This window comes from Buceros rhinoceros, unplaced genomic scaffold, assembly GCF_000710305.1.
Source record: "Buceros rhinoceros silvestris isolate BGI_N320 unplaced genomic scaffold, ASM71030v1 scaffold11229, whole genome shotgun sequence".
NCBI classification, from domain to species: domain Eukaryota; kingdom Metazoa; phylum Chordata; class Aves; order Bucerotiformes; family Bucerotidae; genus Buceros; species Buceros rhinoceros.
Window position 1 is genome coordinate 6,797 of NW_010429768.1, and position 15,418 is coordinate 22,214.

General features: G+C 54.6%; 1 protein-coding gene across 1 annotated transcript in view; it reads right to left on the minus strand.

Moving 5' to 3' along the window:
- Positions 1–727: 727 nt before the first annotated feature.
- The window catches only part of HELZ2 (helicase with zinc finger 2, transcriptional coactivator), a 16,718-nt gene continuing 2,027 nt past the window's right edge, over positions 728–15,418 (minus strand). The window contains exons 5-20 of the mRNA XM_010142785.1: positions 15,024–15,418; positions 14,040–14,672; positions 12,285–13,068; positions 11,797–11,872; positions 6,696–10,209; positions 6,117–6,202; positions 5,666–5,800; positions 5,238–5,421; positions 4,816–4,956; positions 4,243–4,359; positions 3,487–3,679; positions 2,586–2,720; positions 2,117–2,335; positions 1,667–1,823; positions 1,068–1,235; positions 728–870 (exon numbers count right to left, since the gene is read on the minus strand). The exon at positions 15,024–15,418 is cut by the window's right edge and continues 1 nt beyond it. Coding sequence (XP_010141087.1) covers positions 728–870; positions 1,068–1,235; positions 1,667–1,823; positions 2,117–2,335; positions 2,586–2,720; positions 3,487–3,679; positions 4,243–4,359; positions 4,816–4,956; positions 5,238–5,421; positions 5,666–5,800; positions 6,117–6,202; positions 6,696–10,209; positions 11,797–11,872; positions 12,285–13,068; positions 14,040–14,672; positions 15,024–15,418 — 7,080 coding nt within the window. The remainder of the gene's footprint in view (positions 871–1,067; positions 1,236–1,666; positions 1,824–2,116; positions 2,336–2,585; positions 2,721–3,486; positions 3,680–4,242; positions 4,360–4,815; positions 4,957–5,237; positions 5,422–5,665; positions 5,801–6,116; positions 6,203–6,695; positions 10,210–11,796; positions 11,873–12,284; positions 13,069–14,039; positions 14,673–15,023) is intronic.

The following is a 15,418-nucleotide window of genomic DNA, read 5'->3' on the forward strand; positions in this document are numbered from 1 at the left end:
AGGGAAAGGAGGCTCTTCTAGGAGATTTCAAATAAAACTCGGAATGGTTTAAAATCTGCTTACAAATCCCCGCAGTTCCCAAAGGAATGGTCCTCGCTTTCCATTCCCTTTCCACTGGTGAGAACAACCTCCGCTGGGCGAGGAGTGAGTCTGTCTATGTACAAAGTCCACGTGGCTCTGCGGTAGCTACACGTGCAGAGAACAGCGGTTTGCTGGACAAAGAGTGGTACTGGGTCCCTCTTTGCTTTCTTTCTTCACGTACAAAAAGAACACCAGCAAATTGGTATTCTGCTCTGAGAAACAAGACGCTTTAAAAACTCCCTGGTCTTGGTCGTAGAACGCCTGGTCCCACTCAGCTTTGGTCCTCTACGGCGAGTCGCAGCCGCTCCACCCTCGTCGAATGGACGAAGTATTTGGTCCCCAAATGATGGAGGCTCCGCCGAGCATCTCATCATTAAAAAAATAATATCATCATCGACAAAGTCACACCCCCCTCCGTCCATTCTTGATGCTTTTTGGTTTGCTAGAGCTGAAAGTTCTTGTCCAAGGTTGCACTGATTGAAACCCCCCCGAGATGCCGAAGGTCGGGCTGCAGCTGAGCTCTCACTGGGCAGGGAAGGATCCAGCTCTCCCACCGCGTTTGGCTCCACGGGGCATTAAACAACGGAAAGATTGCGTCCTTCCCAAGGCACACGCAGCGCAGTTCAGGTCGAGAGGGACCAGCTCGTCACGGTACAGCCTGTCCTCGCTGCTGGAAGGGTGAAATCCTCCTCACCATGATGCCCTGGGCAGTGGTGGAGCAGTTGCGCCGTCGGTAATGCTGCAGCAGCCTCGCCCACAGCGGGTTGCACTCCAGGAGGTACCGGTTCCCTGTTGGCGCAGGGGTGGGGGCAGCGGGTTAGTGGCCAGAAGAAGCCAGAAAAAGAAACTTGTCTAATGTTTCTAGCCTGGATGACTTGAAAGGACATTTCCTTCAGCCAGAGCAAGACCATCGGCTGTACTAGCTGGGATCTCCACCCCCTTAACGAATCGTCCTTCTCCCCCGCGCGCACTCCCCGGAGACCCACCGATAATGCAGAGTCCTTCCTGAGCTCGCGTGATGCCAACGTTGACCTGGTTTGGGTCGGTAACAAACCCCAGGTACTTCTTCTGCCAGCTCTTTGTGGGCCTTGTATCGATCTCTGACGAGGGGCAGGAGCGCACGGTTGACATGATCACGTATCTCCACTCGCTTCCTGGAAAGCGGAATTGAACCAGGTTGGGGTGTTTTTGAGGAGGAAGCAACTGGCCATCCCTCCACCCCACAAGATGCTCATTCCTCTACAGCAAGACCCACAAGACTGCAGCCACCTCCAGCTTCAGAGGCCACCAGACTCCTGGATGATGCTCTCCAAAGAGCACGGGTTATGGCACATCTTTAACATCTCCTCCAGACCTCCTCCACCTTCTCTCCTGCAGCGTCCCCCTGCCTGGGCACCCAGAAGTTTCCAAAGGACTCAATACAATAACAAACCAACCAGAAACCTGGCCTGGGGACGCCTCCTCCATGGCTGGAACCACCCCCGGTGTGGGATTTGCTCAAAGACTGTCTCTGCGAGATGTAGCTTCAGTCCTCGGGAAGGCAGGAGACAAGAGAACCAACCGTCCCCTGTCCTGCCAGCCTCACCTTGACTCTTCATGATGGTGCAGACAGTCACTCCGTGGATGCCCTTGCTCTGGAGGCTCTTGCTGATCTCGGCCACCTGGGCGTTGTAGGGGCTCAGGATGGCGATGCTCTTCGGGTCGATGCCGCCATCTACTGTCAGCTGCTTCACCAACCTCACCTGGGGACACCAGAGTCCTCTGCTCACCCCGGAGCAGTGGCCCGAGGGAACCAGCCCTCCAGCTCCCTGTCCTCAGCGCAGCGCTGGTGCCTGGCTGCGCCGCTGCCCCCACTCCGGGTCGCCCTGCCCTACAGCTGCCTCTGGCCGGTGGCATCACGGTCGCTTCAGACCCAAGACGATGCCAGGCAGGTACTGCGGCCTGCTCACCACCCATCACCCCTCCGCGATCCCGAGCCGCCCAGCACAACAGCCCGTCGTCTGCATCTCCAGCAGTTCCCCAGGAGCCTCCTCACCGCCTGCTCCAGTTCTTCTAGGTTAGCTTTGGAGTTCTCATTTCCCTCCTCGGTGGTAACGATGAGGCTCTGCTCCTTCCCCTCCACGTGCCCGAAGATGACAGGGCAGCAGCCGTTCCCTCTGTGGTAGAAGACACTGTCCCGACGAAAAAGCTGAGGCGACGTGTTCAGACGGGCTCCATAAAACTCCTGGGATGGGAACTCGCAAATGCCTTTGTGCTGGAGAGAAAAGGGGAGAAACTGAGGCGAACAAAAACCAAGGAACATCTCAACCTGCAGCAACTTTTTCAACAGGCTTCACCTGTGATGCTGCTGTGCTTTAGCTGGCAGCCAGCAAGCGCATTTGTCATCGCTCCAGGAAGGCAGAGCCCTCGTGGAGAAGGTCTGTTTCCCAGTGGCTGGAGGCAAGCCCTGAGAGCAGCATTTTCCACGAGAGAGAAAAGACAATCCACTTGAGGAAAGGCCTCACCATACGGTACTGCACGTCCAGCATCCACGCCTCATTCTGGTAGCGCTCGAAGAGAGACCTCTCCATACCGAGACTCTTGCTGAAGTCATTGCTGACCACAGGCCGCAGCTGCTTGTGATCCCCAAGCAAAACAACCTGGAACAAAGAGCAGACACCTCAGCTCTGAGGGTGGCGGCACAGATGGAGACCCTCGGGTCTTTGAAAGGCTACTTGCACGCAGACATTTGTTGCTCATTAATTATGTTATGGTTACAGCAACCTCAGTCAAGGACCTCGTTGGGCGTTACATCAAGATCCTGAACCAGCCAGCGTGCAGCCTGGTTCCCACCTGAGAGGAGAAAGCCATCACGTGGTAAGGCTGCTGAGATTGCTCCGTGCTTCTTGTCACGTTAATACTTCATACCTGAGTCAGGACGTTCTCCGGGGCAGTGACATGCTTCTTTACAGAAGCACCAAAATCCAGCCCCACGACCACCCTTCTCTTGCAGAAAGCCAAGAGCAAGTTTAGAGGAGAGGGTAGGGGTGTAACTGCCCGGAGACAAAGAGCTGAGCTGACACACACAGCAGAGAGGGGAGCCGATGCAACAGCTCTCCCCACCACGGCTTTCAGGTCCTACGACTCTGCTCTACGTGGTATGAACAGATAGTGCCCAGCTCACGCACCTAGAGACCTGCATGAACCTCTCCGTGCCTCCAGATTTTAATTAGAGTTAGTAGAGTTCTGCCTCAGAGGAAACATCTCCCGGAAGGCTGAAACATTGATAGACCATCATAGACACTGCAAAGAACAACCTTAAAACCTGGTAGAACTTGGAAGAGGATGTGGTGAAGGGTGGAAGACATGCAGAGGTTTGAGAGTCCAAAGCAGCCTCCTAGGGAGGCGTCTTTGGAAGGGACTTACCTTCTCAGCATTGCGGTGGCTGACCAAGGGGATGAGGGTGTCAGGCTCCGTGGCCATGGCACACTCGTCGATGATTATCTGCCTGACACTGAGCTTCTCCAGGGAGGGGGCAGATGCGGCAGAACACGTGCACAGGATGACATTGTGACGCTCCAGTTCATACTTATGAGCCTTGGACAACATTCTTTTGTGGCTGGTGGTTGATGCAGAAGACACCAGGTTATGCACAAGGGAAACATCTCCAGGTTCCTCGTGGTGGAACCAGGCAGAGGTTATACCTTCCCAAAGGATTCTGGCTCCATCTCCCTCCCCAGGATGAGTTCCCAGAAAAGGGCTTTGGATGGACACTGTAGGAACTGTACTTTGAACTGAGCTCAGCTGGGCAGGGGCTGAGGGTGGAGGATGCAAGTGTCACACATGCATGATATGACTTCTGGTCCAGATGGACAGCAGCACCAGAGCAGGGGCAGTGCTGAGGCTCTGCGCTGTACCACTAACCCCGAGCTAATCCCTTTTTATCATCGTTCCAAACACACCATTTATTAACCTCTCTGGATAGTTCCACTTGGTCCCTGGGACTGCATGAACCAGGCCACATCCGTTGGCTTTCACACAGTCTACGAGTCCATGTCCGCTGAGACCCAGCAAGTCCAGCCCAAACCTCCTCTCTCAGCAGGCAGATGGCTGCCCTGCGCTCCTCCAGAGGTGGCACACGGCCACAGTCAGCCGCTAGCACCAGGGTCTCTTTCTACTCACCTCTCTGTTTCTCCGTCTGTTATCTCCTCTCCTCTCCTCATCCGCTCGTCAAAGAGACGGATGTCCCTCCAGAAGGGGTTGGGTGGCTGGCGGATGCGATGATGCAGGATTATGTCACTGAATGAAGAGTCAGTATATAAATACTTTGCCCCAACACAGACAGCCCCAAGTGATGTCTTCTACAGTGAAGCAGACCACACCCGCCCACGTGGAGAAACCCCGTTTGCTAAAGAAGTCACAGCCAGGCTGCCCCATCTTCACAGACCTAACGCTTAGTCCACCCCGAGGACACAAAATCCAACCACTTTTCTTTAGTAGCTGCGGGCAGGAACGGAGTCGGAGACTTTGAGCTGTTCAAAAGACAGAGGAAAACATCGAGGAGTCTTTTCAACCTGGGTTTCCTGACTGAGTGCTACATTAGACCATGTACCTTCACTCGAATAAATTAATTTCGGAGCAGGTTAACAGCGTTGCTCCGCAGTAGCGGATTGGAAGCCCATCTGCTCTGCCTTGTTCAGCTTTACCGGTGCAGAGAACATCGTTCCCAGAGCCTGAGGGGCCGCGCGGTCCTACCTGAGCTCACGCTTTGGTTTTGACTCCCGCAAGGCTCCACGGTAGAGGTGCCGGTTGCTCCCTGGGTATGGGTATTCCATCGCCTCAATGGCCTCCCCATAAACCCTCAGAGGTTTCAGGTTCTTCATGGTGACCAGGTTCCTCTTCATGGTCAGCAGCATCCCTGGGGAAGGAGAACAGTTCTGCTCAGACACACCAGGTGCCAGCGGCATGACCTGAGGAAGCTCATGGCCTGCGAGGTGCCCAGCATCTGCCATGTACTCGCCTCTTCACCTCACTCCTAGCTCACCATCCCCACCTCCACCAGCTCTCACCCCGCATAGAGGTGTCCTCTCTGAGGACAAGCCCCACTTTCTGCCCCTCCTGCTCGTGGCCACATGTTCTCCCTTCCCACCAGCACAATCCACCTCAGGGGTTAAAACCGATAGTTACCAGCCACAACATCAACAGACTTGTTGGATGGGCCACAGTACAAGATGCACCTTTGCCCCATGGGCTTTTCTTCATCCTCCTCAGGGGGTAGTTTTTGCTCCTTCATGGCCATCTCCTCATTCAGCTGATGGAACCAGTAGACAATGTGAGTTCCAACAACAGTTTTCCCTGTGCCTAGAAAAACAAGGAGGTTGCTGAGAACACTGTAACCACAACACCGTGCTCTAGATCAGCGTCCAGATGATTAGCCGTGAAATAAAATCAGGAGCCGGAGGGAATGCCTTGAACAGGGATGGGTGATGCTGACCCACGCTACCATCTCCTGGCTCACCAAGGGTCCTATGGAAAGCCACAGGTGAGCTCTAACCTGCCCTCCGTAACAGAGCAGGCACATACTCATGCCACCCGCCAGCCTTACCTGGTGGGCCTTGGATGAGCGTGAAGGGTTTTCTCAGAGCATCTAGAATAGCCTTGTTCTGACTCGGATTCAGCCTCCTGGAGTTCTCCTCAGGGAGATCAAAGGATTTTCGCTTCAGGATTTTGGCTGTTGTCACTGTTACAAGAAAAAAAGTTTAAAGAAGGTTCGTGAAGATGGCACACAAGCAATTCAATGGGAGGATGCAGCAGATACCAAGCAACTGTGGCCTCTTTTCAAGAGCCCCTGTCCCATGCCAAGGTATTCTGCCCATGACCCTTCCCTGTGAGTCCTGGGGATGAAAAAAATCAGCCTTCAGCAGGGCATCCCGCATGATCTCCACTCTGCCAGCCTAGCAGCTCCTCTCCTCCCCTCGGCAGGGGAACCCCCTGCTCCAGGAAGGGAACCCCCATGGCACGGGCCCACAGTTAGAAAGGTGAATGTTTGCACCTACCTTTTCTAGGAGGCTCATGGCCAAGGGCGATGCTTATAGCGAGCTCGGAGGCGTTCCTGAGGTTCCTAATTGCCCTTTCCCTCCGCCTGGCAGACAGAGAAAAATAAGAGCGAACGGAATGTAGCATAAAAGAGCAAAAATTTTAATACAGCTTTGTACAACTGTCTCTTTTATTCTTTCTCTCTGCTTTGATGTTGCATTAAATCCTTCCATGAAGAACTTAAACCAGAAGAACTCTTATCCTGCGACCCCTGATCCAGTGCCTCACGCTGCCTCTTATGACACATATTGCAGCAATCTGGAAACAGAAGAAACTGCTGCCCAGGGAAATTGCAGCTCGGCACCTTCCCCTATCTCCCCATTCTCAGGGTCAACCAGAAGAGCAAGAGGCCATCTGGAGAAGGGATCTGAGACACGCTGCCACCCCCACCAAACACCAACAGCCCAGCGGCACGGCCAGTCAGAGCTGGGCAAAGAGAGATTTTTCAGGGGATCAGCCCCACCAGCGAGCAAAGCCTGTTTGGGTGCAGCAAAGGAGTCCCAAAGGTTAAGCACGGCACGACCGCTGAGCACACTTACACGTCCGGCAGCATCTTTGGTATGAGCTCCACCGTGAACTCAGCAGAGGGCCGTGAGATTTCCACAGGGATGGTCTCCATAGACAGAGAGTGGATGTAGAAGTTTGTGATCTGGTCAGAATCCCTGTGTGGCTTCTTGTCGTTGCCGAACTCGTCAGTAACCCCGTGAGCCACCCAGGTGTAGGTATCTGGATCAACCACAAATTTGCTTTCTGACCTGCCCTTGTTCAGAAAAGTCAGGTTCTGGAGGCCTTGGCTAAGGCATTCCTCGTCACTTTGAAGGCTCCCAAGCTTCAGCTCGCCTAAGCGAATGCACAAGTAACAGTGGTTGAAGTCCACATCAATGGAGCACTCCTTCAAGCACTCTTTGCTCAGCGTGAAACTCCCTTGCAGCTGTCCTTTTCTTGTCCTCTGCTGTGCCCAGGTTATTTTGACATCATGGAGGACAATCGAGTCGTTTTCGGCCACCGCACACGAAGCGGACTCCATGGCGCTCATCGGCATCCAGACCTTGCAATAATCTTCCACATCCCTGTACCTGTCTTTGGATGGCAGGGTGGCGTAGGAGGAGAAGCACTCAATGGGCTTTTCCATGTGCTGCAGGCAGACGTCGAAACCCGGCGTCACACACCACAGCTGCACAGAGGGCACCAGGAAGCCCCGATAGACGTCCGTGGTGAGCTGGAACTGCAGCGCGTCGCCGTCGCTCAGCTGCAGGGAGAGCTCCACATAGTGCAAGCACTTGCTCCTCCCTATCTGGCCCCTGTCCTGCGGGTCCAGCTTTCTGTACTCCTGAAGGAGAGTGGCAGCGGCTTCAAAGTCCTCGTTCCTGATGGCTGCAAGCACTTTTTGCCATGTCTGGCTGCCAAAGCGGGTGACGCTGAGACTGAAGAGAGGTCCTCTCTGCAGTCTGTGCTTCTTCATCGTCTCCGCAGAGTACATCCTCCTCTTCCACGTCAGCGTGACGCTGCCTTTCTGCTCCATGAACTGGGGCTGCTCCATCAGCTGAAGAGACCTGTAGTTAATTACCTGGAGATCCGGGAGACTCTCTTTGTTCAGAGGAAACAGGGCTTTAAAATGCTTGCTCATGGCTTCGATATCCACTACGAAGGAGATCTTCTGCAGGGCTTGGCACTTCAGCTGGGTGCCCATCTGCAGGCAGCGGGCTCTCTTCTCGTACATCGTCGCCTGGTAATTCTTCCTGTTGAAGTCATGACAGAGAAAGTCAATGTCGTCCGAAGAATAGACGATGGGCTTCTTGCGGAGCACGGAATGAAGGTGCCGCTGGATCACGATGTCCACGTACCGGCGGATGGGAGAGGAAGCCCAGGTGTACGAGTCAAGGTGCAGGGAGTAATGGCCCGCTTTTGACTGGACCGTGGAGTTGGAGCGACTGAAATAGGAGCGGCTGAGCATTCTCCTGAACTCCAGGGCCACGGGGGCCAGATTCGGGTGGATGTCATCAGTGACAATAAGGTCTAGCATCTTCTGGAAGTCGCGGACGTTAGCGGCTGACTGCAGGTGCTTCCAGATGGGGGCCAGGAGACTGAACTCCACATTTTTAGAGGAGTCTTGGTCAGGAGGAGCCTCTCCCAGGTGGTGCGAAAGATGGATGGACAAAGGAAGGATGTGGCTGTACTTCTTTTTCATGAGCGCTATCTGTTGAGGGCTTGGCTCACACTGACACCGGAGAGGAGTGACATTTCTGGTGTCCTCCTGGTTGGTGAGGAACTCGGCCACAAAACTGTTGAACATGATCATTAACTCCTCTATCATCTGATGGGACCCTCTGTTACCTGGGGAGGTTTCCTCGTCCAGACGGTCATAGAAACAGTCCTCCTGCAGCCGGCACTTGCGATGGATCCTGGAGAAGTGATAAGCCACAGCTATGCAGTCCTCCAGGGTGTCAAAACAGAGGGTGTCTGCTGCTCCCCTGTAGCGGTCCTTAATGCAGAGCTCTGCCTCTTCATAGGACAGCTGCCTGTCCGAGCGGATCACCGACATGGTGAAGACTCCCTTTAACATCTCGTCAGTCACCTTTTCTATGGTGACAAACAAGGAGATCACCCGACGATCTTTCTCTGGCAGGAGGCTGCAGACGTCTTGGCTGATGCGGGGTGGGAACATGCACAGAGGCTCCCTGTTGGGAGCGTAGTAGGTGAAACCCCGCTTCCTTGCTTCCAGGTCCAAGGCACTGCCTTTGGGAACGATGCCAGCCACGTCGGCAATGTGGATCCCAATCTCATAATGACGGCCAAGATCCCGAACGCTGACAGCGTCGTCCAAATCCCTGGCGCCTGGGGGGTCGACAGTGAAGGTCGGGTAGCTCCGACAGTCCTTCAGAGTTTCCTTGGAGAAGTTTAGTTTGCTGCTGGAGGTATACTGGGCTGACTCCTTCATGACAGCATCTGGGTATTCCTTCTCCAGCCCATACTCCAAGTCGAGGATCTTCAAGCCTTCTTCCAAAGTCAACGCTGCATGCAGAATCTCCGTTACTACCCCCAAAGGGTAGTAAAACCCTTCCCGCCAGGAGATAACCTTGACACAGAATAACTGGCACCTCCTTGTCTGCCCCCTGATCTTCTTGTGGCTGACCACTACGTACTTCCCATTGATGAGCCTGCGGATGGGAATGACGTTGGGATTCTCTTTCAGCCCTGGGACAAATATTTTGGTGACCGTGGGATCAATGGGTATCATCACCCGGGGATCAAACTCATCCATCATGCAGATGAAGGTCCGTTCTCTCTCCGCGCGCTTTAAGATGCCCACCACCTTCCCCTGAGGGCGGTGGCTGCTGCCCTCGGCCGTGCTGTTCTGCAGGATTTCCACGAGCACCTCGTCGCCGGAGAAGGCTGTCCCGCAGTGAACTCTGCCTTTAATCTGAATGTTCATGGCAGGGCAGTCGTTGAGGGTGAAGGCAGAAGCTCTTTCAAACCCTTCTTTGACCAGCTCGCACCTCTTGTACATTTTGGGGTTCATGTGCAGATACTCCTGCATCATCTGAGAACTGAAGGAGACGTATTCCCGCCTGTCTTCCCTCAGGTTGGAAGGCTCAGACCTCACGTTCAGCAGCCCTTCTTCGGACACCGTCACCAGCACATTCTTGCTCTCGTCTAAGAGCTCCTGGAGGATGGGATCATCAGGGTTCACGTTCTCAGCCTCAGAGCTCCAGGAATCTGTGTCGCTGTCCTCCTCGTCCACCTCTGGGCTCCTTCTGCTCCAGCTCTCCTTGTCGCACGCAGCCTGTTTGATATGGGCTATCGTCAGGTTCTCCGGGAAGACGCTCCCCTTCTCAATGCACTGCTGGATAAAGTGCTTCCACACCTTGCTGCACTGGCCGTGAGAGCACAAGGCCACGGCATCGCCCACCACAACAACCAGCGACTGAGCGCGGGTCATGATCGTGTTGAGTACTCTGGCTTCGTTGAAGAACTCAAGGTGATGGGAGGCCAAGACGCGCAAGCTCTCGCTGGTGTGAACCGTGCTGATGATGATGACCCGGAACTCCCGCCCTGCACAAGAGGGGACAAGAGAGAAGTCACTCATGCAAATCCAACAAGTAAGTCAATGCACTGCTGGATAAAGTGCTTCCACACCTTGCTGCACTGGCCGTGAGAGCACAAGGCCACGGCATCGCCCACCACAACAACCAGCGACTGAGCGCGGGTCATGATCGTGTTGAGTACTCTGGCTTCGTTGAAGAACTCAAGGTGATGGGAGGCCAAGACGCGCAAGCTCTCGCTGGTGTGAACCGTGCTGATGATGATGACCCGGAACTCCCGCCCTGCACAAGAGGGGACAAGAGAGAAGTCACTCATGGAAATCCAACAAGGAAGACCCTGTCTGGCTGCCACTCGGCACGCTGCCTAGCTCCGCAGGATTACACAGCCATGGGCTGATGTAACCTTGCTTGGCTGAATCATGGGAATCACCTGATGTGACTAAAGCAGCTCTTGGGGATCGTGAGGGCCTCCAGGAATGAACCGGGGAGGACAACGTCACCCTCGCACCAGAGAGGGAAGGACAGCGTGAAGACAGGGGAAAGGCAGGGCACCGGACCAGTGCAGCTGTGAGCACCCAAGGAGCAGCCCCCGCGTGCTCAGTCCCACCAGCAGCCCCTGCCAGCCACCCCTGGCAGACACGGGTGGAGCTTTCTGTGAATCCCAAATTCCCTGGAGATCCAAGGGTCTTGCTGGAATGAGAGCAGCGACCGCTCCCCAAACCCCTCTGTCCCCAAGGACAGCTCTGCCGACGGCACAACAAATAACAAACAGCAAGAGGCGCCCTGGTGATAGCAGAGCTGGGAAGAGCCTGCCCAGGAAGGGCGTGGAGAACAGAAACACGCCCCAGGGGTCAGCTCTGCTCACCAAGAGGCGTCCCAGCTGCACACTACCAAAAAAAAAATAATAATAAAAACACGGGTGAGTCATAAAATAAGTGCTTGAGGACAAAACCAGCCCTATCCCTCTCTCGTCATCCCGAGCAGCACACTCCTCCTTTCGCGAGCTGTTCCTTGATTTTTTTGCTGCGACTGGTACCCACGGGCCATCCTGGTTTCAATTCTCTTCTATTACTGGCCTCCCCCCACCGGCACTTGGGACTTCACATGATTCACACATGCTCGAGTCCCTGGGATCGCACTTAGAGGGTTTTCACCCTCCTACAAAAACACGTCCATATATTTGAGACGAGTTGACAGCTGGGTGCAGATTTAATTCAGTGTGAAATCTTATTTGCTAAGGAAAAGAAGAAATCAAAGAACTGCTGAGCAGAATGGGATGGAAATCGGCCAAAGGATTTCCAGACACTCCCTCTCCTAATCCCGCTCCGTGGCAGAGCCAGGGGGAAGGGCAGGGGAGCCAGAGAGATGTTTTGCCACGAGATCAGCCAGTATTTTGCATTTTAGCAAGCAGGACCACGTTAAGGTGCCCAGAAGACCTCTGCCAACAGCCCTGTATCTCCTCCCCCCGCTCACTACACAGTGGCTGTAGCTGCAATAGATTCTTCTGGCCCCCGGCATGAGTGGGAAAGTTCTCCCTAGCCCACAGAAGACCTAAAAACGCAGCCAGGCATGACTAACTATTGCACAAGACACAAACCTGGCAAGTTTTCATAGTTTTCTACCACCACATCTTGTAGCTGCTTCTTCCTCAGCTCCTGTCGTGTTGCAAAAACCTGGTAAGAAAGAACCAGGCATGAGTGAAGACAGTTTCAGCTCGGAAACAGCCCCCACCCAACATCAAGGTCCCTGACCCTTCTCAGCTGCAGGTTCCCCAAGAAAGTGACTCCACAGCAGCCACACGCCCTGGGCCAACCAGTGCTCCCAGCCTGCCCTGAGTTAACCTGCCTAGAAAATGCTGAAAGAAATCTTCAGCTAAACCATTCCACCGCCAGGGATCTCTGCTCCAACCACCCACGACATACGACCGAAATGGAGAGCGCCTCAAAAACCCACAGGTGGCATGGAAGACCCCACATTCCCTGTTTTTATCACAAATACAGTCCATAATTTATTAGGGAGCATTTAGAGAGCGGCCGGAAGCACATGCGTAGCCCCTTCAGGTGGGGAACGCATGGTTCTACATACCTGCATCCCGTGGGAGACCACGCAGATCTTCTTCGGGTCTCGGTCACCCCACTCTTCCGGCCACCTCTGATAGATCTCCTTCACTTTCTCAACCACTTGTATGATCTCAGAGGCGTTTTGCCAGGAAATCATGGCTATATCCCTCTCGGCCACGCCAGACACGTGGCAGAACATGAGTGGGTAGATTTCGGGGTGGGGGGGGATGTTCCCGCTGGCTTGGATAGCGTTGCCTTTGCCGACGTAGAAGTGCTTGGAAACAAACTCAATTATGCCTGCAGTGGAACGATAATTCTCGTTGAAGATGATCCTGCTCTTTGTGGCAACATCATGCTTCTCTTTCTGGTAAAACTGAAAGAGTCGGTTTAACAAGGTATGATCAGCAGATTGTCCATCCCCCACAGAGAACAGCTTTGGGGTTATCTGCATGTGGTCCCCAGCAAGGACAATCCGGGTCCCAAAAGTGGCGTAGGAGAGTGGAACCAAAGCTTCGCACTCCAGCATCTGAGCAGCCTCATCGATCATGATGTGGGTGAAGTAGCCTGGGGCAACCTTCAGGTTCTTGGATAACATGGAGGTGGTAATAATGATGTGATGTTTGTCAATCTCCTGTCGCGTGGGGTGCTGGAAGGAGCGCTGGTCCGGCGAGAGGCAGCAGTACATCCGCGTGATGGGGTCCGTCAGGCTGACGGGACGGTCGGTGCTTATAATCCTCAGGGGAACAGCCCACGGATGCCCGTTGGTCACGTAGTTATGGAAGTACTCCCGGATGTAGATGTCAGCAGCACTGGAGGGGAGCAAAAGGGGAAACCAAAGAACTGTAAGTGCTGTTCCCGAACGCCGCGACCATCATCCGATCACTCGCCAACACGCGCCCAGACTCTCGCCATGGGAGATGCTGACATATGCGCAAAGAAACCAGTGTTCACGCAGCCAATTCCGAGCCTGTTTTGAGAGTAGGGTTTAAAATAGGAGCTGATACTCGAGACCAGGGCATCTCTCGGTGCTACACGTAAAAATACAACGTCCACAGCAAAATCTGTGGCCCTGCTGCTCTCTAGGGCCCCGCCACACAGATGTCTCCTCTGACAGCCAACCATTCCCAGCCTGGGAGGGCGATACAAGATCTGCAGAGGAAGCTCCAGTGCAAGCAGACAGCCTGGAACGGGCTAAGATTAGCAGTCACCATCTATTATACATGAAAAACTCAGGCAGTGAGAGCCTGCGGGATCTGCAGGATCGGATGTGGACACTCCTTTGAGCGTAACTGCTCTAATTTTAACCATCTTGCCCTGGTTTCTCTGGAGGTGGATTCAGTGGCAGCCAGGCCAGATCTGCATTTCCTCTTCCCCAAATTCTCCCTGGGAAAGTCAAAAAACTGGCATGTGCGCAAAGCACAACAGTCTTCAAGGGTGAGGAGAGCACGGTAAAACCCCCACGAGGTCAGGCCACAGCTTTCTGCTTCTTCCAGTACACAGTAAAGGCTGGAAGGAACTAACTATCTCTCCAACGAGGCAGGACACAGACTTCCACCCATGTCGGTCTTCTCCCTAGCAGGAAGTGCTACAGCAGTTTTAGATGTATTAAATAAAAAACATTGATTGTTTGAACACATAACTGAAGCGCATACCAAGAAAAGGGCAGCTCAGCTCCACCTCGTCCACCCTGGCTCCTGCCCACCCACCAGGCAGACAGTGGACCAGCTCACCTGGACCTGGCTCACAACTCTGGTTGCCTCTTCCCTCGCCCACTGCTAACCTGTTAGTGTGAGTGCAGATCAGCACCCGCTTGTGGGGCTGCCTGAGGATCTCCATGGCGGCCATGGCCAAGGTGAACGTCTTCCCTGTGCCAAAAGGCCCGAAGATGAGAAGAGGCGGGACCTGCCGGCTGCTGGTCGCCTGGCCCGTGATGAAGGAGATGGCTAGTTTCTGCTTGCTATTCCCTTTCTGTGGTGACCCAGGAGAGTAGGGGACAGAGCAACTGGCAACGTCTGGTAGGACCAGCTTCTCATCCATCAGACGGTCCACAGCCTGGTGCCACTGCCGGAACAGCAGCTGGTCAATCTGGAACTGGATCTCCACCTTGTGCGAGGTGTTTGGCTGGAACTTCAAATCTGAGCAGCACCTCTTTGGTATCTGTAGCCAGATGGTGTTCTCTGTGGTGGCTTTGTGCTCCACAATAACCTCGTAGACCCGCTCGTCTACAGGTGGGTCAAGTGCCAGGAAAGCCGTGGGCACAGACCTGCTCAGCAGATACCCTTCGTCTGTGTCTGGCGAGAAGTTGTACGGGGTAGGCACTTTAGCAAACAGCTCACCGGAGAGGGCAAACTTCATCCCCGCGGAGAGGCTTTCCAGCATGGGGGTCAGCGAGATGAGGACTCGCAGGCTGAGCCTGAAAGGAGGAAACACCCCAATGAACAGCAAAGAACTGGCCCATCCGTTCAGTGGCACAGCGAGGGACTGCCCCCTACACCCAGAGAGGGTCTGCTGGCCCCCAGAGCACACAGAGCCAGTGACTGCGCTTCTAGCTACTCCACGACCACAGGACGAGACCCAGCCCTCCCCCTCCTATCAGCACCCAGCAAGCCGTCTGTCTTGGCAGGTTCCCATTCTTCTGGGAAGGCACCCAGGACCCAACCCGAGATGGACAGAGACTTCAGCGGCAGCACGGCCCTAAGGGCTGGCAAGGAGCGCGTGGTCCCCAGCGAGGAGGAACCCCTCTGCATCCACACCTGGCACTTACTTGGCAATCAGAGCCTGCTCGGCTTCTTCCTCGCGGAAGAGGAAGCTGTGCATCCGCTCACGATAGTTGAGACGGGTGATGGGAACAGTCACACCACCCTCACGCTTGTAGTCCAGTGCGAGAGCAGGAGGTTTGTACTTGGCCAGCAGATCCACATCTTCACTGGTCCTTGGCACGCTAGGAACGATGAACCGGTTACCTCTATCCCATCGCACGAAGTTGACGGGGCGGCTGTTCTCCCTGTGGCCAGGGACGTGCCGGGGGGTGTCCCGTCGGCCCACCTTCACCTTGATCTTCTGCATGAGGACTGGGCGGCTGCCGAAGTCGAACACCACCCACTGCTCAAAGACGCCCAGCGTGCGACACTCCATGCAGACCTCCACCACCGCGGTGGG